The 25,775-nt window shown below is 44.8% G+C and overlaps 2 protein-coding genes across 6 annotated transcripts in view; both read left to right on the forward strand.

Annotated features, from left to right (window-relative positions):
* galnt7 (UDP-N-acetyl-alpha-D-galactosamine: polypeptide N-acetylgalactosaminyltransferase 7) overlaps positions 1–25,775 on the forward strand; it is a 111,352-nt gene that overhangs the window by 73,320 nt on the left and 12,257 nt on the right. For 3 of the 5 annotated variants that reach the window (XM_077605120.1, XM_077605121.1, XM_077605122.1), the window contains 3 exons: positions 14,228–14,330; positions 14,412–14,510; positions 20,190–20,318. In XM_077605120.1, the coding sequence (XP_077461246.1) occupies positions 14,228–14,330; positions 14,412–14,510; positions 20,190–20,318 (331 nt within the window). Of the gene's footprint in view, positions 1–1,044; positions 1,186–14,227; positions 14,331–14,411; positions 14,511–20,189; positions 20,319–25,775 lie in introns of those variants that run through there. The other 2 variants (XR_013301015.1, XM_077605124.1) reach the window with 2 other exon arrangements.
* Positions 22,557–24,162, forward strand: LOC144077782 (uncharacterized). Its single transcript, XM_077605770.1, has 2 exons — positions 22,557–23,175; positions 23,212–24,162. Exons 1-2 carry the CDS (start codon positions 23,019–23,021, stop codon positions 24,006–24,008), a joined length of 954 nt encoding a protein of 317 aa, XP_077461896.1. The 5' UTR covers positions 22,557–23,018; the 3' UTR covers positions 24,009–24,162.

Genomic DNA, 25,775 nt, shown 5'->3' on the forward strand with positions numbered 1-25,775 from the left:
ATGAGCAAAGCATATACTTTGTTGCAAGCAGGCATTTTAGATGTAGTAAGCAAAGCACTTTCTTCATTACAAGCCAATATATAATAATGTAAGACTAATAACCCTAACATTCCCCCCTGTTATTGTATATTTGTACATACTCCCATAATAAAACTTCCTTCCGGCTATATTTCATTAATTCATGTTTTATGACAAATACACTTGGGGAAGTCCGTTGTCTCGATCTTTACCCGAGTTCACCTTACTTGCATGTCTGGTCTGAAAAAGGAACAACAAAATCATTCTCGTCCAACTATTTTTCATAATTAGCATAATCCTGGACATCAATGTTCTCACCAGTAGGCTGTCTAATAAGCAGATACAACTCCTGCAATTTGGAATTTGTTAGAGCAATTGCACTAACCATAAGTCGGCTTAGCAAAGAGCGTAAGCAGGGGACAAGACAACACCCACACATTGTCAAAGTAGTACCAAAACAGCCATTGATATCACCACAGAGAAGGTCATTTTTTTTACACTTGCCGAAGGTCTTATCCCACCAGTCTGCCCAGGTGGACAGTTCCACTCCAGGATTCCTCTTCATTTCCAGTTCAGGGTCTGCAGGCCTTCAACGGCTCTGGTTATGGACCCATTGGGTGACATGTCGTTGAGTGCAACATTTCCAAACATTGCACTCGGCCCCTGCTCCACCAAGATCATATCAACGGTCAGAAGCATATCAACCGCTTTGCCGTCCTGGAAAGCCATGAGACTGGTGGCTGCCAGCTGTTCCTTCATTGCTACAAATCCAATTTTTTGGGGGGGACATTGTAATGGATGTTGTTTACCCTATATTTCTATTTGGCGTAACCCAAAGAAAAGACTCCTGCTGCAATTTGGCCAACCAACCCATAAGTCGGATCACCATCCCTCGATGAGACTCAACGCCGTCAAGAGAGGCCAGCCGCCGCACCGATATTCCGCCAATTGTATCTCCTCTATGGAAAAAGAGATACTGGTAAAAACAGTGAAACCAAAGCAGATAATCCTGTTTCTTTTTGACAGGAGTTATATCATTTATTTGCACCACTTCACCACCATAAGCCAAAACGTGGAATCAGTGGCGCAGTTTGTCTTGGACAATGGGCACACCATGTCTCATCTACTGCACCCAGATTCAGACCATGCACTGTAAGGTTCAAACAGGTAAAGTTAGCACAGTAGAAAATATTTTGGCTTGTCACTCACTGCTTTCGCAACAGGGTAGACACCGTGTAAATATCTTTTCTTTTCTTTACAAGCATGGCACGTTTTTTTTCTTTTGTAAAAACACACCCCAAAGAATGGTGATTGAAAAGGTTGTTGTTATATCCGATCGTATTTTCCCTCGTCTGGTCGTTTGTTTTAACCCTTTGTAAGAAGGTTGAGTCTCAATTGAAACTCTTTCACATTTTTTGCATATGGAGACAATAAAACCAATATAAATGAGATCCCTATGGTTTATGGCATTGACCCCTGAGCAATAATCCTTCCAATCAATATTGGAGTGGTTATCTTGTTCATTTCATTTTATTACATCAGAAAGTTGTTCTCACCTGTCTCCTCAAACGTTTCAACTGAGAAAACCTTTTTACAGTGCAAAAGGTGGATCCACATCCCCCTCTAGGCTATTTTCATGTCAACTGGTTGGTCAGCAACACTTGGTATGGACGTTCCCCTCTTTGTGTCGTGCTAGTGCTTCTTCTTTATACCGTAGGTTGAGCACCCAGGCTCCTGGCACCACTGTTGGTCCAGTCCGTTTCCTGTTGAGAAGCACAGTATCCCTCTGCTACCCCAAATTCAATGCGTTTCCTTAAAGTATTTTCTTTTTTTCTTTTTTAATGTAGTCAACCAGATTAGTCGCATCATCCAGTTCCAATTGTGCAGTGAATTATGGCGATCTGTATAGTCTACCAAATAGGATTTTCATATGTTGTTGTCAGGTTGAACTCATTATGTGGGCGCAATGATTTCATAACGAAATATGGAACCTTTTGCCAATCCCGTCAATTATTTTGTTAACAAAATTTGGGTGCCATTATCACAATAAAGCAATGGTTCTTTGGAATTCCATATTGTGCACTGATATGCCGAACACAGGTTAAGCATGCTCTGCAAAAATTTCCGCAAACAACTTAAACTCATAAATTGTGTAGTGGCACCGTACCAAGGCCATCATCCCCCCTGTCGAGATATAGGAGTTCCCATGACTCAATATGGCAGCTCACCCAAGTAAGCTGATGTACATTTTTTTTCTCAGTGCTCCCAAATTCCCCATTTTGCAGAGCAGGTTATTTGTTCCTCCACGTCAAATTTCAAATTTGGAGTACTGCTGCTGCATTTTCATCAAATATTTCATTTGACGAAATATTTGTTCCATTATTTGTTGCCGCCATCCCTGAAAAGGGCTTATTGGCGATTTCAGAAATCAATTCCAAATTTCTTTTCCACCTTGATATCTGATCGATTGATTATATCTCGCTGGCCAGCCAATCAAAAACACAAGAAGACGGACAACCATTCACGCTCACACTCATAATCAGGGGCATTTAGTGTTCAACCAGTCTAGCATCCATAATTTTGGTTTGTGGGAGAAAAATGGAGTACCCGGAGAAAACCCACAAATTCTCGAGGACACCATGAATATTCCACACTCTGGAAGGTCGGGATCCATCCAGCTGTCAATAGTAAATCTTAGAACCGTGCGGTTGATGCGCTAACCACTGGTCTTTCCATTTGGGTCGTTTACCCATACATCAGTGGCCTGCACATTTTCATCACAGGTGGAGACCGCCATCCCCAGTGGGGCTCCTTGGCAGCTCACCCCCTTTTGCTGTCCTATCAGCAATAATCATTTCCGAAGGAAATAGGTCATTAATGTATTAGATATGCGCGCCAAACATCTACAAATAGAAATTTGTTTTGGAAGTTGAATTGCCGCCGTTCGTCGCCCTAGTCAGTCAGCCAGCATGAGCGACTGCCATGTGAGTGGCTGTGATTAACTCTTTGTATGCCGATAATGCAATAATGGAAAAACTGTAATACATTGAAACACACACCCCCACACAAGTATATTAATTGTTTGTAAAAACAATGTAACCTCCATGTTTTGCATTAAGTTATGCACCTCCCTTAACGCTATCAGTTTAGCTGTTTGTACATAGAATTGAGGTGGCAATAGTTTGGCTTCTAAAAATCTTTTTTTATAGTAGCAGTCTATATATATTGTATTCCATTCGAGTTTTGCCCATTCCATTGTTTCGTAGATAACCCGTCTACATAAAGCATTACTCAGAGTTTGATATTTCATAATTTGGAAGTGCTATTTTTTTACCATAATTCCAGCACTTGTCTCATGCCATGAAAGGCCCCGCCAGATCTCGGGCATACAGTGCAAAATAGAGCCAATTTCCAAATTTCCTCGAATTTGTTTTAGAAATGGGATTCACATTCCTCAAATATTCTAGAACTCATGCGTCAACGCATTTTGTCAAACCCAAAGTGACAAACATAATCTGTTTCTTAGCTAGATTTTGGAGCTTGGAGAATTGTCCATTTCCCACTTATCTAAGATTGTCCTTGCCAATCATTATCTCTGTACTCCAACATTTAGCCGCATTAAACCCCATAATTTCCAATGCCAAGTCGGTGTGTTTTAAGCTAAAGTTCTCTTAATTTGTAAGCCTTTAAAGCAATAGAAAGCAACCTCATTTGGTGGAAATCAATTGTTCGATGCTAATGCAATCCGTAATATTCTAATATTCATCAATATGACCCATGCCAAAGCATATTCCACCCGCCCAGGAGAGAACAGGGAATGTCTTCCGTGCACTGAAAACACTCCATGCCTCTTCAGTCCTAGGGAAATTATGCCTATCCTAAATCAATTATTTTATCTAAACCAGCCAGGTACCATTTAACTAATTATTTGGATGAATGCCATTTCTGCATTGTTGTTTTCATGTGTGATATCATTAACAACCAAATAATTCTTAATACAGTGGTACCTCGAGATACGAGCTTAATCCGTTCCGGGACTGAGCTCGTATGACAAGATTCTCGTAACTCGAGGTAAAGTTTCCCATTGAAATGAATGGGAAACAAATTAATTCGTTCCAACTCTCTGAAAAAAACACTAAAAACAGGATATTGGATTGAAAAAAATGTTTTATTTCTTATAATTCGCCATATATTGACAAAGTAATAAATAACGAGTGGTTTAATAGAAATAAAGTGTTTAATCTAACTAAAATTGGGCGGATTTCGCCGAGGGGAGAGAGAGACGCACAAAAGGGGCGGGGGGCTTCGGTTTGTTTTCCACACGACGCACTCGTAAACAGAACAAACACTCCACCCTCACGTTCGCTATCGATGGGCTGTTTGCTGTCGTACTATTCCCTTCAAAATATTCCGAAAATGATGCACACAAATGTCCTCACAATCGGAGAACGCACGACCACTTGCCAACGAGCAGCAGTCTTATCAGCGATCGCACCGCTGCTCATGGGAGCTTCGGGGGCGCTGGCTAGCGGCTCCCTTTTAGCTTGTAGCATCTGTGTTCGCACCCCCTCGAACGGCGCCTATGATAGAGTTGCTACCGGGGATGCTTTTGCGAGCACGAGTATACTTCATTACCCAGAAAGCCCTCTTTTCCCCGCGCATGCGCGTTGTGCGTTTCCTGGTCTGAACAGCTCATCCGGTGCTCGTAAATATTGTTATACACGAAAGATATGCCAAAAAAAAATGCCATGGCAACCAGGCTTGGTCGTATCACGAAATTTTGACCGCATCACGGGCGAATTATTCGATCGAAATTTCCCCCGTAAGACGAGCATTCCGTATGACGAACGGTCGTATGACGAGGTACCACTGTACTTAAGATCTAATTCGTAAATCACCCCCATATTGCTAACCTACCCAAGAATAGCTAAAATCACTGGCTGAGTTCCTCCTGCAACAGACTCGTCTCACCCCGACCAAGGAGACGATGTTTACTTAAGATAAGAGCCATTTTCTGTAGCTCCCTCTTACCACAATTAAAACCTACAATAAGTAAATTAGAGAAAATAACCTTTCACTAGGCATTTCCTAATGACAATTTCCAGTGTTTAATAAAGGACCCACAAATTGTTGCCAATATGTCATAATATTGTCAATTTTCTCATCCCTTTTTCCCTAACCAACTCATGTTAAAGTATTTTGGACAAACCTACCATTCAAAAACAGTATTAATAATCTTTTATCCCCCCAAAGCTAGTTTCTTTATTTGAGAGCCCTTCGACAAATTGGTCAAAAATGGCTATTTTGCTCTATTCTCAATTTCAAAGCCAAACAAACCAATCTTTTACCAAACAGATTGCATATCCCCTTGAAAGACATTCTTGTGTTAAATCTGAAAAATGCGAATGTAACCGCAGAACCCTGCAATTCCTGCAGACCTTGTTTTGCTCTTATTCTGATTTATTTTTTCTCAACGGAAGCACGGTCTTAGCCTCTAACTGTGAGTTTTAGACTCGCTCCAAAACCAGGATTTCTCCTCTCTCACACACACATCTTATCTGTCACAAATTCCTTGTTTTGCTCGGTTTACAAATGCCTCCCCAGCAAGGTATCATGTTTGAAATGTCACTTTATAGCTGTGAATATTGCATTTTAGAGAAGACTACCATTAGTCCATGATAAGCTAAATTAAATCCTCATCCGGTATCCAACCACATCACAATTTTTTGCCGAGACCCCATAATCTCAAAATATGCTGCAAACACAACTCCGCGGGCCACATGTACAAAGTCTTCCTCCTCTGATCGTATGCCTTGTATAATACAATGTGTCAAGTTTACCATTCAAAAAAAAAGGGGTTCCAACCTCTCAGGACACTCCATACCCCCCCACAACTGTAGAAATACCGTCTGCATACAGGTAGTCTACCGTAACGTCGGCCGGTGTGGCTCGAGCAAATTTTTTCCTCATAGGCCGCATCAGGCCACTCGGTCATTTTGCACCACATTTTCAATTAAATCAGCAGCTGCAGCTAACAGGACGCTCCCCACCGTAGTCGGTATATTATTTGGCAAGTCGAGTATAATAAAAGAACGCAGGCTGACAACTCTGCAACACATTTAATTGGCCGTTCTGAATCTCTTTTCGTCTTTTAACCACCATATTCCCGCTAGTAGAGGAGATCAAAGCCAGGCCAACCTGCACTAGGTCATCTCTTCCGACTAAATTGACAGGACATTCAGGTACTACTAACACAGACATTTTACACGTCTCTCCATCCGTATCTCTTATCCAAACTGGAATTGTTTCCAAAACGGCGGTAACCTGACCACCCACCGTTGTCACAAAGACCCTCCGCTTTGTACGCCTAGCACCTGGAATATCCACTTTAATTGCAGTTTTACAAGCTCCAGTATCACACAAAAAATCGAATCGAATATATGTATATATATGTGTATAAATATGTGTGTGTATGTGTATGTACATATACATATACATATATATATATATACATATATGTGTGTGTATATATGTATATATATATTTATAATAATAATCAGACATAGGCCCTGTCGTCATTATCAACAACAAAAAAGCCTGCATATATATATGTGTGTGTGTATATATATGTATGTATATATATATATATATATATATATATATATATATATATATGTATATATATATATATATATATATATATATATATATATATATATGTATATATATATATATATATATATATATGTATATATATGTATGTATATGTATGTATATATATGTATATGTATATATATGTATATATATCCACACACATATACACATACATATATACACATACATACACACATATATACACATATATACACACATATATACACACATACATACACATACATACACATACATAGATACACATACATACACACATACTATTAGCACAGGAATATGCAGGAGCATGCAGGACTTGCAGGAACGATCCGACAATGATACTAGAACTCATTGGTGTTTAAATACAAACTCATGAAGTATTCAACAGATTTATTCCAGCTGCTCTGCCTTGACGGCAAGCCAGGATGGACAAACGGGCCGCTCCTGACACATACATACACATACATACATACATACATACATACGTACACGTACACGTACACGTGCACGTGCACGTGCACGTGCACGTGCACCTGCACCTGCACCTGCACCTGCACCTGCACCTGCACCTGCACACGCACACGCACACGCACACGCACACGCACACGCACACGCACACGCACACGCACACGTACACGCACACGTACACGCACACGTACACGCACACGTACACGCATACGTACACACATACGTACACACATACGTACACACACATATACACACACACACGTATATATACATATGTATATATATGCGTGCGTGCGTGCTTGTTCTGTTTTCACTTGAAAAACTGTAATTTACTTGATTACAACTATTATTAGTGCCAACATAAAAAAAATCAATTAGTTTCCACATTCCGATAAGTCCCACAAAAACACTTGAAATACTGAGAAAAAAAAGTTCTTCTCATTTTTAAACTTTATTATTGAGACTGTAACTAGCTAAAATCTTTTAAACATCTTCCTCATAACTACTTTACTGAATTCAATAGATTGGATGGACATCATCGCGCACTACATTCTCTATAATTTAGTTTCATTACTGTGGCAATAGCAACCTCTATTTTTTTCCATCCCACCGAGCAATGGAGTGAATTGAGCATATAGAAGAAAGTTGAAAAGCCACTAACCAGTCTATTCTGTTTTTTTTATTCTGAAATTTTTCCTCAAGCTTTGACAAAGTGACAAATTGCATGTGTCCAATGATTCGGGTTGTTTTTTGGGGGGCAAAACTGCAGTATAATCTATGTGTTAAATGGTTAGCATGTGGGCTTGGTGCCCTAGTCATTGGCATGGGAGCAAAAACGCAAGGCATTCGTTGTCTCGGCCACTGTCGCCAAAAGTGGACCAATAAGATAATTGGGTTTTTAATTTGAGATAAATTATTTGATTTTTAATAACCAGGTTTTCTTTTAAAGTCAAGGGTTAAAAGTCTAACATATTTACCTTTTAGTCGATCCTATGGAAATGGAGCCCAAGATGTCTCCATGCCGGAACTGTGTCTTCTTTTTTCTCACGGAGGCCATTTTATGGTACTTGAATATCCGGTTTCAACTTGTACGGTAAAATCTCATCTTCTTTGTGACTTAGCTCCTCCTCTGACCCCTATGAATTTGTATTCTAGGATAAAGCCAATAAGAACTTGTCTACATGCTCTTTTTCTATTGAGGCATATGTCCTCTGCTGTCTCATGTACACTGACATAATAGTTTTTAATAAAGCTGATGCCAACGTTACAGAATTCTTTTTTTCCCACTAGAATTTCAATAGTTATGGCTCTGTGTGAGTCTTGATTTCTTATTGGGCCCTGCGATTGGGTGGCAACAAATTCAGGGTGCGGCCCGGTGGATGAGTGGTTAGCGCATCCGCCTCACAGCTCTGGGATCCTGGGTTTAAATCCAGGTCGGTCCAACTGTGTGGAGTTTGCATGTTCTCCCGGCTTGCGTGGGTTTCATCCGGGTACTCCGGTTTTCTCCCACATTCCAAAAACAGGCATGGTAGACTGATTTGACACTCTAAATCGCTCCTCGATATGGGTGTTATAGTGCATGGTTGTCAGTCTCCTTGTGCGATCAGCTGGCCACCAATTCAGGTGGCCTCAGGCCCGGAGTCAGCTGGGATAGGGTCATCCCCCCCATGACCCTATTGAGGATAAAGCGGTTCAGAAAATGAATGAATGAAATTCAGGGTGATAAGCAAAAAATAAATGAGTGAATGAATGTGAAATGCCGAGGCTTTGTCTAATTCAAGCACTCTCACAGGGCTAAAGTTATTACATTATACACATCACCAATGTCCATGTATGGCGTTGGATTTATGCCACAATTCCATGTGCGAAGTCTGTAATGCAAAATCCGCCCTTTTACGTTGTTTGTGCTTATATTATGCCTTGAAGAAAACGTACGATTACTGAGTTAACTTTAGACAAAGACAACAACAAAAAGCGAAAACAATTGTATTTTCACTGAGTATGTAAACTTCTGACTTCAATTGTATTTTCACTACATAAATCAATGTTTCCTACATTTATATCATTTAGTAATCGTTGATTGAGAATTTCTTATTGCAATAGCAGAGCTGCCAACCGCTGTTGACCCCATTTCAGTAGTTCCCTTGTCCCATTTCAGGAGTTTTATGTTTTCATCAGGAGTGAATGTGATTTGCGCTAAATCGATATAAAATGTGAAAAAAAATAACGTAGGACAATAACAATCAAACTGTTATTATCATGTTTTTACATTCATTGAAATATTGTGTTTTTGCAAACTATTGAAAAAGTACAACATAATTCCCATCCATTTTATGCTTACTCGGAGCAAGCATATTTATAATACTATGTGACTTTTACCAGTGCTGTGTACTTCTACTTCTTTCAGAACAAACTCGGAAATGATAGGATTTGTTTCAAAATGAGATTACAAAAGACTGTTGGTTTAGTCAGCCTTAATAATACCTACTTCCCATATGAAACAAAAACGGAATTGTCAAAGTGATAGAGGGTACCTATGCAATTGATTCATCAGAACTTGTAACTCGGATAATTCACAATGCACTCATGTTACCGAATTCATCCGGTTTACAGTGCTGTTGAATCAAATGCGTAGGTAAGATGGCGGAAGCCGCAGCAATGGTGTGATCTTCGAGGCATTTAAATTAGAAATTTGGCACTTTTCCCAAATGGTTACTTCAAAAAATATTTAGATGGCAGTTTTTGGGATTTCTGGAGTTTTGAGAGGTTGCAGGTAACGGAGTTTGTGTTACTTGTCCGGAGTAAACTCCTGAAATTCCGTTGGCAGCTCTGCAATAGGCCTATTGGGGAGCTCTGCATATTTACAGTTTTAGACACGGGGATTCACATATTAAATCCCCGTCTCCAACTACTCCTCTCTCCCTGATTTATTGTTGGTTGTAGTTCTGTTGTTTGTTTAAAAAATATATATTTGAAAGGCATATAAAGGTGTGAGAAAATACCACAGGTGCCTTTAAAATGGTAGCTCACCACATTTTATGGGAGAGAGAGAGAGAGACAGACTTGACGGATGCGCTCGTAACGTAACATAAACTTTAAATTTAACTTAAATGAACTTGGATTCCTATTCGGGGGCCCGGTGGCGCGAATGGTTAGCGCGTCGGCCTCACAGCTGTGGGTTCCTGGGTTCCATTCCAGGTCATGTCCATCTGTGTAAACTACAACCAAACTAAGTTTTGCTTCCGTTGCCTTTTTAAAAACGTGTTTTTAGCGTGTGTCCGTATGTTTAAGCTGCTGTATGTTTTGCCATGCCTGGCTGCGTGTATTGGTGCGGTGCGCCTTGTGTGTGTGTCAAATACAGAAATAGCACTTGTTACTGAGACTGCGCCTTTAATGCGGAGTGCCATATAGTCGTGAAAATAATTATTGCGCGTCAGCAGGCAATGTACCCAGACAGTCAAGCTGTCAGCGTCATACAGCGACATCTACAGAATCTTGAATGTAGTGCATATTGATAGGCACCCTGTGTTACGACCTCGGGGAACGTCGTCGGCGAGGTCGGAGGGATTAGGACCCAGTCGCGGGGAAGCAGGTGGGGACGAGGCAATTTGTTGCTCATAACAACAACTTTAATAACTCAGAAGGGCCTTACAAAGCAACAAGGACGTGTGAATTGAAAACGAAACCAAACCGGAACATGGAGAACAAGTGACATCGAGGAGAATAGTAGCGTGGCTGCATGGCCATGGAATCTACGCAGGAATTTACGCAGGTACTTTCGCAGACGATCCGACAATGAATACCAACTCAGTGGTGTTTAAATACACACATCAGGAAGTAGTCATGAATCACCCGCAGCTGCTCGAACATAACGGCAAGGCAGGAGGGACAGACGAGCGTGGGAATAGCAGCCGGGCTGCTCCTGACAATACCTCCCCTCTAAGGGACAGATTCCAGACGTCCCAATGCCGAATGTCCATGAGAAGAGAAAAGCAGGCAAACCATTAACATCGTCTGGGTGGCGTCCGCGCCAGCCCGTGACGAGACGAGGGAGTGGCCGGTCCGGCGGGCGTCCGCGCCGGCATTTGGAGAGGAGTGGGAGTAGCCGGTCCGGCGGGCATCCCCGCTGGCCTTTTAAGTGCTGACCAAGCCCCCTGCCCTTAACAGACACCAGAATCTTACATTGGTCGTCGGTCACCTTAACCTGGCTGCTCGGGGGGTCACCCCCTCGTCCAGGGGGCCCGGAGAGTCGCCACCGCCGCTGACCCCCTTGTCCAGGGGCCCCAGAGAGTCACAGGAACTTGGCGGGCAGGAGCTTGGCGGGCAGGAGCTTGGCGGGCAGGAGCTTGGCGGGCAGGAGCTTGGCGGGCAGGAGCTTGGCGGGCAGGAGCTTGGCGGGCAGGAGCTTGGCGGGCAGGAGCTTGGCGGGCAGGAGCTTGGCGGGCTGGAGCTTGGCGGGCAGGAACTTGGCGGGCAGGAACATGGCAGGCAGGAACTAGGCGGGCCAGCCTCTTCACAAAGACAAGACGGTCGGTTTTCGAAACTCCTACCTGAGCCTCCCCGCCGGCCGCCATGTGGTGGTCCATTGTAGATGGCCAGCCGACACGGCGAATCCTGGTTGGGGTAATCCAGGTCAGAGTAATCGGAGAAGTCGGGGTCAACGTCCTCCGGGGGGGTGTATCGAAGTCCGAATCGGCTGAGGGAATCACAGTCCGAGTCCGAATCTCCAGCTCACAAATCAATTAGCTCACAGTCATCCTCACAATCAGAAAAATCAGAGTCCAAACCGAGATAGCTGAGGCGTTCAACCGGGGCCGATGGAGGCTGGTATTCTCCCTTCATTGAGGAAAAGAATAGCTGGAGTTCGAATTCAGATAACTCGGGCGATGAACAGGGGGCGTCGGAATTAGGGTATTCTCACTTAGCTGTGCCATCAGCCCAGCGCGACGGAGTGAGCGATGGGGCGGGTTGTCGGTGAAACTTGAGCTGGGGCGTTCGACCGGGGCCGATGGAGGCTCAGAATTACCTCCTAGTCGGGATAGTAGCCAGGAGATAGGGAGGGGGGAAGGGGCCAATGATCGGGGGAGTGGGAACCGGATGGCTGGCGTCGGCGAGAGCGTCGGCGCGAGCGTCAATGGCTTCCGGCTGGGTCCGTGTGGTCGGATCGTTCTGTTACGACCTCGGGGAATGTCGTCGGCGAGGTCGGTGGGATTAGGACCCAGTTGCGGGGAAGCAGGTGGGGACGAGGCAATTTGTGCTCATAACAACAACTTTAATAACTCAGAAGGGCCTTACAAAGCAACAAGGACGTGTGAATCCAAAACGAAACCAAACCGGAACATGGAGAACAAGTGACATCGAGGAGAATGGTAGCGTGGCTGCATGACCATGGAATCTACGCAGGGATTTACGCAGGTACTTTTGCAGACGATCCAACAATGAATACCAACTCAGTGGTGTTTAAATACACACATCAGAAAGTAATCATGAATCACGCGCAGCTGCTCGAGCATAACGGCAAGGAGGGACAAACGAGAGTGGGAATAGCAGCCGGGCTGCTCCTGACACCCTGTCCACTTTGGAGAAAATATTGACTTTTAACTGCGCCCTATGTGAGTAAATATTTGCCTTTTTTATCACTTAATAAGGGCTATTGCAATCATTAATAAGGAGAGCAATTGGGTGAGGTTGACAGGTTTGTGAACAGGTTTTTTTTCCATGACAACGCACTCGTAAACGGAACAAACTAATTTAAATTAACTTGGATTAATATATACAGACACTCAAACATACGTTTAATGTAACTTTACACAAAACTGAATTCTAATTTTGTTGTAATCTTTTGTTACCTTCGTTTTCCGGGTTGGCGGTTTGCCACGCCTCCACCCTCACGTTCGCTATCGATGGGCTGTTTGCTGTTGTACTACGTATTCCCTTCAAAATATTCCGAAAATGATTCACACAAATGTCCTCACAATAGGATAACCCACGACCACTTGCCAACGAGAAATAGTCTTGTAGTACATTTTAGCGATCGCTCCGCTGCTCATAAAGACCGGCTCGCAACTCCCTCGTTAAAATGGCTCTGAACGCAGCCGCTTTGAACGGCGCCTATGAGAGAGAGTTGCGACCAGAAATATTACAAAGAGGGAATTGCGAGCCAGTGCCGCTGATGTTCTTAGGAGCAGCGAACGAGAAGTAATATAATACTCCTCGTATTAGATAATAAAAATAACAGTAAATGCAACAGCTCAGCTTACCCACGTATTGATTGTGGGTAATGAAGTTTCATTCTGAGAAAGAGTGCCATTGCCTATCGGCGTTGTGTGCACGAGTATACTTCATTACCCAGAAAGCCCTCTTTTTGCCCGTGCATGCGCGTTGTGCGTTTCCGGGTCGGAACTCGTCTGAATTAATCGTTCAGTGCTCGTAGATATTGTTATACACGAAAGATATGCAAAAAAGGCTTGGTCGCATCACGAAATTTTGATCGCATGACGGGCGAATTATTCGATCGAAATTTCCGTCGTAAGACGAGAATATTGTGTGACGAACGGTCGTATGACGAGGTACCACTGTATTTTGCAATAATCAGCCGCATTGTCTTGCGTCATTTTGTCGTGACGTCATCGTGTCATTGTCGTCAACTTGCAGTTTTGTGCATGTTATGAACAGGTTATATGCGAGTATATACGGTACTCAATTTTAGTTGTGATGTCAACCAGATATGCTGAGTGGGCATTCTCTGATGCGTCGTATTAGGTGGAATAACTATAAAATAGGGAGAAAAAAACGCCAAATCTGAGTACCAAGTTCATTTCTGACATGGAAAATGTTATTACGTAGTGTAGTCATTTTTATTTGTTGGGACATGGTCGCCAATTCGTAGCACCTTGAAGTATTGTCTATTGGGTCCTGATACTTCACAAATAGTGCTGGTTCGCCGTATGGCACACCCTAACTGATTCATGTACAGAATTGTCGTAATTAATGAATTATGATTATCAACGTGATTATCAATTTGAAGCTTAGGTCTGTGTGTGAGGCCATGAAATAAAACTGTTGCTTTGCTGTTAATATTTTTCATTAGGCAAGAACATCGGTGCAAAAGCTTCAAATGGTTCATGGAGGAAATAGCTTATGATGTTCCCTTACATTATCCGCTACCAGCAAAAAATGTTGAATGGGGAGAGGTGAGTAACCAAACCGGCACAACAGAAATGCAGTACATTATTTAAAGGTTAAACTATGTCCATGCATGTCTCTGTGTGAAGATTCGTGGCTTTGAGACAAGTTATTGTATTGACAGTATGGGACACATGAATGGCGGGAATGTGGAAACTGGACCATGCCACAGAATGGGTGGCAATCAGGTAAATAAAACTCTCTTTTCATTAAACTAGTTTAATTAACTCACTACCATTAAATTGTTAATTCATTGATCAGTTAAAACACATATATATGTATATATGTAAATATGTGTATATATATGTATATATATATGTGTATATATGTATATATATGTGTATATATATATATTACGTACGTACATACATATGTATGTATGTATGTATGTATGTATATATATATATATATATATATATATATATATATATATATATATATATATATATATATATATAATCGGACATCATCATTGACTCGACAAAAAGCCTAATTGTCATCATACCCAGCTGCGTATGATGAAATTGGTAGTGCTTCTCCACAAGGTGCACTTTCCCGGCAAAAGGCCCAAATAAGTGATAATTTCAGACTCGGAATTCTGCCGTGATGGATACATCGCATCACCCCTCGAGCGCAATCAAATCCCGGCGACAGCAGAAAAAGTTTACCTCGCAGATGCCAACAAAGAAAAAAAACGGATCACTTACCTCCCACTGTCTCCTCACTCACCTTCAGTCAGCCAGTAGGAGGCAGATCACCGCCCAACGTCCTTCATGTTACCTCACCCCGAGGTTATTACACAGAAGGGATTGTGTGTCGTGCTACTGCAAGTTCAGTCCTGATGGCTGTGGGGGAAAAAACTGTCCTTAAGCCTATTTGTCCATACTTTGTGAGACCTGTAGCGTCTGCCAGATGGCAGCAGCTGGAACAGGTTGTGACCAGGGTGGTATGGGTCCCCGACAATGTTCCCGGCTCTCCTGAGGTAGGGAGGGCTGGCAATGTCTTCCAGTGAGAGCAGAGAGCAGCCGACGATCTTCTGGGCAGTGTTAATCACTCTCTGCATGGCCTTTTTTTGTCTGCTGCCGTGCTTCCAGCATACCACACTGTAATGCAGTATGCCAGGATGCTCTCCACAGTGGCTCTATAGAAGGTTACCAGAAGCTTAGTGTCCAAGTTGTTCCTCCTGAGTACCCCGAGGAAATGGAGTCTTTTCTGGGCCTTCTTCACTACTGCCGTGGTGTTTGTAGACCAAGAGAGCTTATCCGTGACGTGGACCCCCAGGAATTTAAAGGACTGGACCCTGTCCACACATACTCCATTTATGAGGAGTGGGCCAGATCTGTACTGTGTTTGCGAAAGTCCAGGATTATTTCTTTAGTTTTCGGGGTGTTCAGTGTGAGATTGTTCACCCAGCACCACGAAGACAGTTTGTTGACCTCATCTCTCTAGGCCGACTCATCCCCTCCTGAGATGAGTCCGACCACAGTGGTCTCATCGGCAAATTTGATGATGGAGTTAGACTGGTGGGTTGGTGTACAGTCGTATGTGTACAGGGAGTACAGAAGAGGACTCAGTCAGTACACAGCCTTGAGGGGAGCCAGTGCTCAGTGTAATGGAGGGAGAGAGGTGGGGACCAAGTCTAACAGTTTGTGGTCGGTTGGTTAAGAAGTTCTTTATCCAGCAGCAGATGGAAGAGGATAGTCCAAGGTGGGAGAGTCTGTCAGCCAGAATGTCCGGTATTATAGTGTTGAAGGCTGAGCTATAGTCAATGAAAAGCATCCATAAAAACAATTTATTGTTAATTCCAGACATTAATTCCCAGGCCAATTTTAGTTGCATGCATATCTAATCAATTTGGATTGATGTAAAAGTGTCAACAAAAGCAAAATGAACCCAAAGTCAGTTCTGGTAAAGTTCAAAAGACGAGAAAAGAAAAGGTAAGAAATTAATGAAGGTAGCCTTCTTCACTAATTAGAATTCTGAAAAAATATCAAATTAATTAGTTCCGTGCTCGTAAATATTGTTATACACGAAAGATATGCAAAAAAGACCTGGCTTGGTCGCATCACGAAATTTTGACCGCATAACGGGCGAATTATTCGATCGAAATTTCCCCCGTAAGACGAGCATTTTGTATGACAAGTGGTCGTATGACGAGGTACCACTGTACAGGGTCCAGTCCTTTAAATTCCTGGGGGTCCACGTCACGGACAAGCTCTCATGGTCTACAAACACCATGGCAGTGGTGAAGAAGGCTCAGACACGACTCCATTTCCTCAGGGTACTTAGGAAGAACAACTTGGGCACCAATCTTCTGAGAACCTTCTATAGAACCACTGTAGAGAGCATCCTGGCGTACGGCATCACAGTGTGGTACGCTGGAAGCACGGCGGCAGACAAAAAGGCCATGCAGAAAGTGATTAACACTGCCCAGCGGATTGTCGGCTGCTCTCTGCCCTCACTTGAAGACATTGCCAGCCCTCGTTACCTCAGCAGAGCCAAGAACATCATAGGGGACCCTTACCACCCTGGTCACAATCTGTTCCAGCTGCTGCCCTCTGGCAGACGCTACAGGTCCCACAAAGCACGGACAAATAGGCTTAAGGACAGTTTTTTCCCCACATCCATCAGAAATCTAAACTCGCGCTAACATAACACACATTCCCCTCTGCGGTATATGAACAGATGTTTGGTTGGTGATCTGCCTCCTACTAGCTGACTGAGGAAAGGCAAGTGGAAGACAGTGAGAGGTAAGCGAGAGGTAAGCGACCTGTATCCTCAACAGCGGAATGACAAATTACAAGTCCGTAACTTACACTTATTTAGGTCTTTTGCCGATTAAACGTAGCTTATGGAGAAGCACCATCAATTTCGTCACACGCAGTTTCTGCGTGTGATGACAAGTAGGCTTTGTGTTGTGATAATGACGACAGGGCCTATGTCCGATTATTATTATTATATATATATATATATCAGTGGCGGTCGGTGCATTTTCTCGTAGCGCCTTCAACGTATCAATCCAACCCTCAAAAACTATTTGATGGCTATAAAACCTCTACTGCAGCTAGAGCTGCGGCACATAAAAAATAATCAATAAATTAATGCACAAAAATGGGGTAAAATCCACTTCCTAGCAGCATTTCATGATTAATGAGCTTTTCAGACATTAAAACCAGGCCAGGGGGGTGATTTTCCCTGGAAAAGACAGCGATGAACGTCAATGGCGTACGGGCAAACATTGCCCGAAAATGGGGTAAAATCCAGCCGAAAACAGCATTTATTGATTAAATACAAATACTGGAGCTTTTTAGACATCAGAACCGGGCCCCGAGTATCATTTCCCCGGTAAAAAGACAGCGATGAACGTCAATACGTCCATACGTGAAATGACAAAAAATGCACTAAAATTAGGTAAAATCCACTTCCTAGCATTATTTATTCATTGAATACAAATACTGGAGCATTTGAGACATTACAACCAGGCCAGGGGGGTGATTTTTCCCGGGAAAATACAGTGATGGACGTCAATGATGAAATGCCAAAAATTAAACTGGGGTAAAATTCACTTCCTAGCAGCATTTTGTGATTAAATACAAACACTGGAGCTTAAATACAAACACTGGAGCTTTTCAGATATCAGAACTTGGCCCACAATTGAAATATTATTCAGGAATATAGCCATATTTTACTCACCAAAAATCCTTTTTACACAATATCCATCCTCCTTTCTTTCTTCCTTCTTTCCTATCGCCATCGAAGCTAATGATGAAAGTCGAGCCTGTCCTGTCATATTTCCGGCATAGTCCGTTTTGAAAATAGCTTTAAATCAACACAACAATATACTATTTGCTTGTGGAGCTAAGTTAGCGCGCTGAAAGTGCCCCACACCATTTTCCCGGCTGTAACAGGCTTGCTAGCTTCGGAGTTGACCGCCCTTTCTTAATGATGTCCATTTTTTTCTGGAAAAGTCCATCTGGAAAATAGCTTTGTGAGCAAACAGAATCCATTTGTTTTTGCTTCTGTCGGCCATAGTGGGTGGAGTTTGCGATCTCGGCTGCCTCGTGTACTGCTTTGGCCCGCCTTCTAGCCAATCCTAGTTTGTGAAAGCAATGACATGTCCCAGCCAGCAAAATGCTAACGCCTATGAAAAATCATTGTAGGGTTGCCAACTCGAAATCTGATTGGTTAAAAGCAACAGTCTAGTTTAATGCAGCAGAGCCCGCAAAAACTGATTGTGAAGGCTTTGAGGCCTGCCACTGTATTTTACTCACCAAAAATCCTTTTTAACTGTACACAATATCCATCCTCCTTTCTTTCTTCCTTCTTTCCTATCGCTATCAAAGCTAATGATGAAAGTCGAGCCTGTCCTGTCATATTTCTGGCATAGTCCGTTTTGAAAATGGCTTTAAATCAAAACAACAATATACTATTTGCTTGTGGAGCTAAGTTAGCGCACTGAAAGTGCCGCACACACCATTTTCCCGGCTGTGGAGCTAAGTTAGCGCACTGAAAGTGCCGCACACACCATTTTCCCGGCTGTAACAGGCTTGCTAGCTTCGGAGTTCACCGCCCTTTCTTAATGATGTCCATTTTTTTCTGGAAAAGTCCGTCTGGAAAATAGCTTTGTGAGAGAAATCTGCAACAAAATCCATTTGTTTTTGCCACTGTCGACCATTGTGGGTGGAGTTTGCGACCTCTGGCTGCTTTGGCCCGCCTACTAGCCAATCATAGTTGCTGAAAGCAATGACATGTCCCAGCCAGCAAAATGCCAACGCCTATGAAAAATCATTGTGGGGTTGCCAATTCGAAATCTGATTGGTTAAAAGCAACAGTCTTGTTTAATGCAGCAGACCCCGCAGAACTGATTTTGAAGGCTTTGAGGCAGATCTGATCTGGCAAAAAATAATGGCTGAAATGTGATTTGTTAAATGCTTCAATATGAAAACACATCTGGAAGCAGTGCAACCAGGGGGAAAGCAATGAAAGGAAGCTAACAGACCATTTGGAATAATAAGTATTGATGGACAAAATATAATATGATTCCGATATTTCTTAGGCCAGCAGAGAAGGCCTTGAAGGCCCTGACGGCTCGCTACTGATATATATACGTATATATATATATATATATATATATATATATATATATATATATATATATATATTGAAGCATGCGTTAGTAGAGATAGCACCGTATTTTAGATTTTAATTTAACTGTTTGAGACTGCATTTATTTCTCCCAACTGCATATTGACTGTTAAAATGCAACCACAATCACATTTTAAACGCAGACTTGATCTTTAAATTGATTTGTGTTGATCACAAAAATGTCATTAGTGGCTGGCATTCTAAGCAAAACTCACCTGCTGTGGTGATATATCTTTGTCGCTAGAACAATAGTCAATTATGTACCATTATCAATTCCTTCTATCTTGGCAGGATGTCCTTAAACATATTGCATCGATGTAGATCAGTGGTTCCCAAACTATCTTACCTGACGCCCCCCTTCTTGCTTCCAGTAGACCTGCACGCCCCCCCTCCCACTTCCTCTTTTGTTCATGTGAACTTATTTTATTTTATTGCATTTATTTCTTAGCATTGTTCAGGAAAACAGATCTCTGTTAATAGAAAACAGGTTGGACCGTTGGAGTGACTGCTATAATCATATTTTGCATGTATTTAATGGCAGATATTTGTTCTTTGATTTTATTATTCTTAAAATCTATTTAAAAAAAATTTTAGCAGATGACTTCACGCCCCCTTGAATTCTCTTTACGCCTCCCTAGGGGGGCGCACCCCCCAGTTTGGGAACCACTGATGTAGATGAATGAAATGTAATAAAATGTTATTTTGTGTGTCTATTTATATAGTTGTTCCGTATAAATGAAGCCAACCAGCTGATGCAGTATGATCAGTGTCTGACAAGAGGAAGTGATAATTCCGCTGTAATCATTACACATTGTGACCAGAACCAGTACCGTGAATGGAGGTATTTCAAGGTGAAACAAACATGCACTTATTAATCCCAGTACATAATTGAACATAAAAAGACAACGAGCTCTAACATGGATTTTTCAGTGCTGGAAAACCATGGATTATTTTTTTTCAGATTATTTTCAATCGCGTTTGAGTTTGATTTATTTAATAAGGGACAGCACATATTAATGAGCATATTAATATTCATGTTGATGGACATATACATGGGGCAAATAAGTATTTAATCAACCACCAATTGTGCAAGTTGTTCTACTTGAGAAGAGACGTGTAATTGTCAACATGGGTAACCTCAACCATGAGAGACAGGATGTGGAAAAAAAACAGAAAATCACATTATTTGAATTTTAAAGAATTTATTTGCAAATCATGGTGGAAGGCTGAAAAAACACCCAAAACAGGATATTGGATTGGAAAAACTTTTTTATTTGTTCAAATTTGCCATCTGTTAACAAAGTAACAAATAACTTGTGGTTTAATAGTACTGAAATGTGTTTAATATTATTAAAGTTAGACGGATTTCGCGGAGGGGAGAAAGACAGACAGGGATAGGGGGGTTTGCACTTTTTGCACCGCAACGCGCTCGTAACATAACATAAACTAATTTAAATGAACTTGGATTACGATGCAGAGGCACTCAAAAATAAGTTTAATCTAACTTTACACTAAACTTAATTCTAATTTTGTTTTAAATTTTGATACCTTTATTCTCCTGGGTTGGCTCTATTTGCCTCCACCCTGATTTTCAGGTGCAACCTATCGAGGGTTGTTTGCTTTTGTATTCCCTTCAAAATATTCCGCAAATTATGCACACAAATGTCCTCACAATAGGATAACGCACATATGTCTTCAATTTTCTAATAATTGCTCCCACAGTTTATTTCTTTACTCCAAGCGTTTTACCTATTGCAGATTAAGTCTTCCCAGCCTGGTGCAGGTCTAGAATTTTTTTCTTTGGTGTCATTCGACAGCTCTTTGGTCCCCAGTGGAGTTTGGAGTGTGAGAGACTGAGGTTTTGGACAGGTGCCCTTGATACTGATAATGAGTTAAAACAGATGCTATGAATACAGGTAACGAGTGGAGAGCTCATTAGAAGTTAGACCTCTTTGACAGCCAGAAATCTTGCTTGTTTGTAGCTGACCAAATACTTATTTTCCACTCTAATTTGGAAATAAATTATTTAAAAATCAATGTGATTTTCTGTTCATTTTCCTCTACATTCTGTCTCTCATGGTTGAGGTTTACCCATGTTGACGATTACAGGCCTCTCTAATCTTTGCAAGTAGGAGAACAATTGGTGGTTGACTAAATACTTATTTGCCTCACTGTATATATATATATATATATATATATATATATATATATATATATATATATATATATATATATACCGCATTTTCACGCCTATAAGGCGCGCATAAAAGTAAAAAAAGTTACAAAAAATCTCCAAAATAGACAGGGCGCCTTATAATACAGAGCGCCCTTTGTGAGCGCCGAGTGCCACCAAGCGGCGCTGAGCGGCTGGCGATAGCGCTGGCTACCGGAAGCAGCTTATTTCCGGGTTCCGGTGCGCAGTGACTGCTGGGAAATATAGTTCTTCCTTGCTACACCCACATGCTAAAAACATGTTTTAAAAAGGCAACGGAAGCAAAATTGAGTTCGGTTGTACTTTATTTAGACATTTTACAATTTATTCAAGTCATCATCACCTTCAAATCTCTCAAACTCCTCATCTTCTGTGTCAGAATTAAACAATTGCCCGAACAAGCCTTCCAAATAGCCGGGTCCCCCCCTCTCTTCATTTTCAGAGTCACCGTAATTTCCATGTGGCTCCTTAGAAATTATGCCGGCTTTGGCAAAAGCTCGAACAACCGTGCAAGCAGACACGTTTGCCCAGGCGGCAACGATCCATTGACAAATCGTAGCGTAAGAAGCCCGGCGCTGCCTGCCACTTTTCGTGAAGCTGTGTTCGCCAGCGATCATCCACTGCTCCCACGCCGCTCGTAACTTTGATTTGAAAGCCCGATTGATGCCGATGTCCAGCGGCTGTAATTCTTTGGTCAAGCCTCCGGGAACTCTGAGTATACGTCACGTAAGCACGCATGGAGTCGGAAATCAAAACAGACGGCGAGCCGTCATATACGTCACGAGCGCCGCCGAGACTGGTTAAGTGACGTATACTCAGAGTTCCCGGAGGCTTGACCAAAGAATTACAGCCGCTGGACATCGGCATCAACCGGGCTTATCTTAGGGTACCCATGCGCAGGAGACGTGAGTTGACTCGAGCCAGTTCAATTCAAACTACATTCTTTAATGAATAAACAAAGGTCTACAAATCCACAATGGCCTGGAACAAAACGGCAGCATGCTACACGCACGCACAAACAAAAGAGACGATCCGGCAATGGTCCTCTGACACATTGCTCCTTAAATAATAAAGCCAGGAAGCAATCAGCAGATTGACTGCAGCTGCTTCCCTGACGGCACGTCAGGAGGGACAAAACAGGCCACTCCTGACAGTACCTCCCCTCTAACGGACGGATCCAAGACGTCCTAATGCCGAAAGTCCATGAAAAGCAAAAGCCAAAAATCAGGCAGGGAGGGAGGGCGGTTGAGCTCCGTTCTCATCGTCCGGGGGGCGTCCCCGCCAACCCGTGAAGAGACGAGAGAGGGGCCGGTCCGGCGGGCGTCCGCGCTGGCCGGTGATGAGGCGTGGCTGTGGCCGGCCTGGCGGGCGTCCGCGCCGGCCGATGACGAGGCGTGGGCATAGCCGGTCCGGCGGACGTCCACGCCGGCCGGTGACTAGGTATCGAGGTGGGCGGTCGGGCGGGCGTCCGCGCCGGCCTGAGACGAGGCATCGAGGTGGGCGTCCGCGCCGGCCTGAGACGAGGCATCGAGGTGGGCGTCCGCGCCGGCCTGAGACGAGGCTTAGGAGGGGCCTATCCAGCGGGCGTCCACATCGGCCCTTGGAGAGGAGTGGGAGTAGCCGGTCCGGCGGGCCTCCCTGCTGGTCCTTAAGGAGCTGGCCAAGCCCCCTGCCCTTAACAGACACCAGAATCTTAGAACGGTCGTCGGGCACCTTACCCTGGCTGCTCGAGGCGCCGCCTGCCCCTTCGGCCGAGAGGGCCGGAGAGTCGCTCTCGCCGCCGCCAACCCCCTCGTCCGGGGGCGCCGGAGAGTCGCTCTCGCCGCCGTCGCCGGCCCCCTCGTCCAGGGGCGTTGGAGGGTCGCTGCCGCCGTCGCCGGCCCCCTCGTCCAAGGGCGCCGGAGGGTCGCTGCCGCCGTCCCCGGGCCCCTCGTCCAGGTGCGCCGGAGAGTTGCTCTGGCCATCACCGGCCCCCTCGTCCAGGCGCCCCGGCGCGTCACCGCTGCTTCCGGGCGGGCAAGAGCTGGGCGGGCAAGCGCTGGGCGGGCAAGCGCTGGGCGGGCAAGAGCTGGGCAGACCGGAACCGAGCGACCAGGAACCAGGCGACCAGGAATCGGGCGACCAGGAACCGGGCGACCAGAAACCAAGCGACCAGGAACTCGGCGACCAGGAACCGGGCGAACAGGAACTAAGTGACCAGGAACTGGGCGACCAGGAACTGGACGGACCAGCCGGCACCGGAAGCCTGGTTCGTGGCTTCGGCACGGGTGCGACTGGCGGTCCAGGTGGCAAAGGGAGTAACTTGCGTGGCTTGGGCACGGGTATTTGAGAAGCTTGGAGCGGCGTGGTCGGCCGAGAAGCTTGGAGCGGCGTGGTCGGCCGAGGAGCTTGGAGCGGCGTGGTGGGCCGAGGAGCTTGGAGCGGCGTGGTGGGCCGAGGAGCTTGGAGCGGCGTGGTCGGCCGAGGAGCTTGGAGCGGCGTGGTCGGCCGAGGAGCTTGGAGCGGCGTGGTCGGCCGAGGAGCTTGGAGCGGCGTGGTCGGCCGAGGAGCTTGGAGCGGCGTGGTCGGCCGAGGAGCTTGGAGCGGCGTGGTCGGCCGAGGAGCTTGGAGCGGCGTGGTCGGCCGAGGAGCTTGGAGCGGCGTGGTCGGCCGAGGAGCTTGGAGCGGCGTGGTCGGCCGAGGAGCTTGGAGCGGCGTGGTCGGCCGAGGAGCTTGGAGCGGCGTGGTCGGCCGAGGAGCTTGGAGCGGCGTGGTCGGCCGAGGAGCTTGGAGCGGCGTGGTCGGCCGAGGAGCTTGGAGCGGCGTGGTCGACCGAGGAGCTTGGTCAGGGGCTCGAGCGTCCAGGCCCTCCTTCTGCTTCTCCCTGCGGCATGGCGCTCGCCGCCGCCTCCGGGAGGGCGTCACAGCACACCGGCCGCCACGTGGTGGCCCATCGTAGCTGGCCAGCCGACCAGGTGAAAGACCTCGCTGCTGCGCCTCCCCAAAAAAACAAGACGGGCGGTGTTCGAAACTCCTAACGGAGCCCCCCCGCCGGCCGCCACGTGGTGGTCCCTTGTAGATGGCCCACCCACCTGGCAGATCATGGTCGGGGTAATCCAAGTCGGAGTAATCGGTGGAGTCTTGGTCAACGTCCTCCGGTGGAGCGTATCGGAGTCCAAACCGGCTAAGAAAATCAATGTCCGAGTCCGAATCTCCAGCATACAAATCTATTAGCTCCCGATCGTCCTCACTTTCAGAAAAATCAGAGTCCCAACCGACAAAGATTTGGCGTTCCAATGGGGCCGAGGGAGGCTGGGGATTCTCCCTCCATTGAGAAAAAAACTCGCTGGAGTCTGAATTCAAATAACTGGGGCGATGAACTGAGGGTGTCGGAGCCTTGGAATTATGATTTAGCTGTGCTGGCAGTCCGGTGCGACGGGTTGAGTGGAGGGTGGGTTTAAAGGTGGATGGAGGCTCAGTACTACCTCTTAGTCGAGACTCCTCCGCTGCCCAAACGTCTCTGAGGTGCCCACGCCAAGTGTCCATTATAGACTCCCGAATAGACTCTGTGGGGCCTCTCAGTGAATCCATGTCGTCGCGGGGCTTCAAAAAGGGTGGCTGGCGTCGACGAGAGCGTCGGCGCGAGCGTGGGTAGCCTCCCGCTGGGTCCATTATGACCGGATCGTTCTGTTACGATCACGCTGCATCGCTGCGTCGTCGCAGCGCGATCGGGAATATCTTAGGGGACCCATGCGCAGGAGACGTGAGTTGACTCGAGCCAGTTCACTTCAAACTACATTCTTTAATGAATAAACAAAGGTCTACAAATCCACAATGGCCTGGAACAAAACGGCAGCATGCTACACGCACGCACAAACAAAAGAGACGATCCGGCAATGGTCCTCTGACACATTGCTCCTTAAATGATAAAGCCAGGAAGCAATCAGCAGATTGACTGCAGCTGCCTCCCTGACGGCACGTCAGGAGGGACAAAACAGGCCACTCCTGACAAGAAATTTGAATTTGCAGTTCGAATTTATTTTATTACTTTGTTCCTTGGGGTGGCCCGGCAGCTGAGTGGTTAGCGCGTCGGCCTCACAGTGAGAGACCTGGTTTC

Source organism: Stigmatopora argus, chromosome 7, assembly GCF_051989625.1.
Source record: "Stigmatopora argus isolate UIUO_Sarg chromosome 7, RoL_Sarg_1.0, whole genome shotgun sequence".
Classification (NCBI taxonomy): Eukaryota; Metazoa; Chordata; class Actinopteri; order Syngnathiformes; family Syngnathidae; genus Stigmatopora; species Stigmatopora argus.

Bases quoted from the DNA above. Each gene is read 5' to 3' on its own strand.
- LOC144077782 (XM_077605770.1), top strand. From the start codon at position 23,019: ATGAGGCGTGGCTGTGGCCGGCCTGGCGGGCGTCCGCGCCGGCCGATG. The intron at 23,176-23,211 runs GTGGGCGTCCGC...CGAGGCATCGAG, and splicing joins GCCTGAGACGAGGCATCGAG to GTGGGCGTCCGCGCCGGCCT.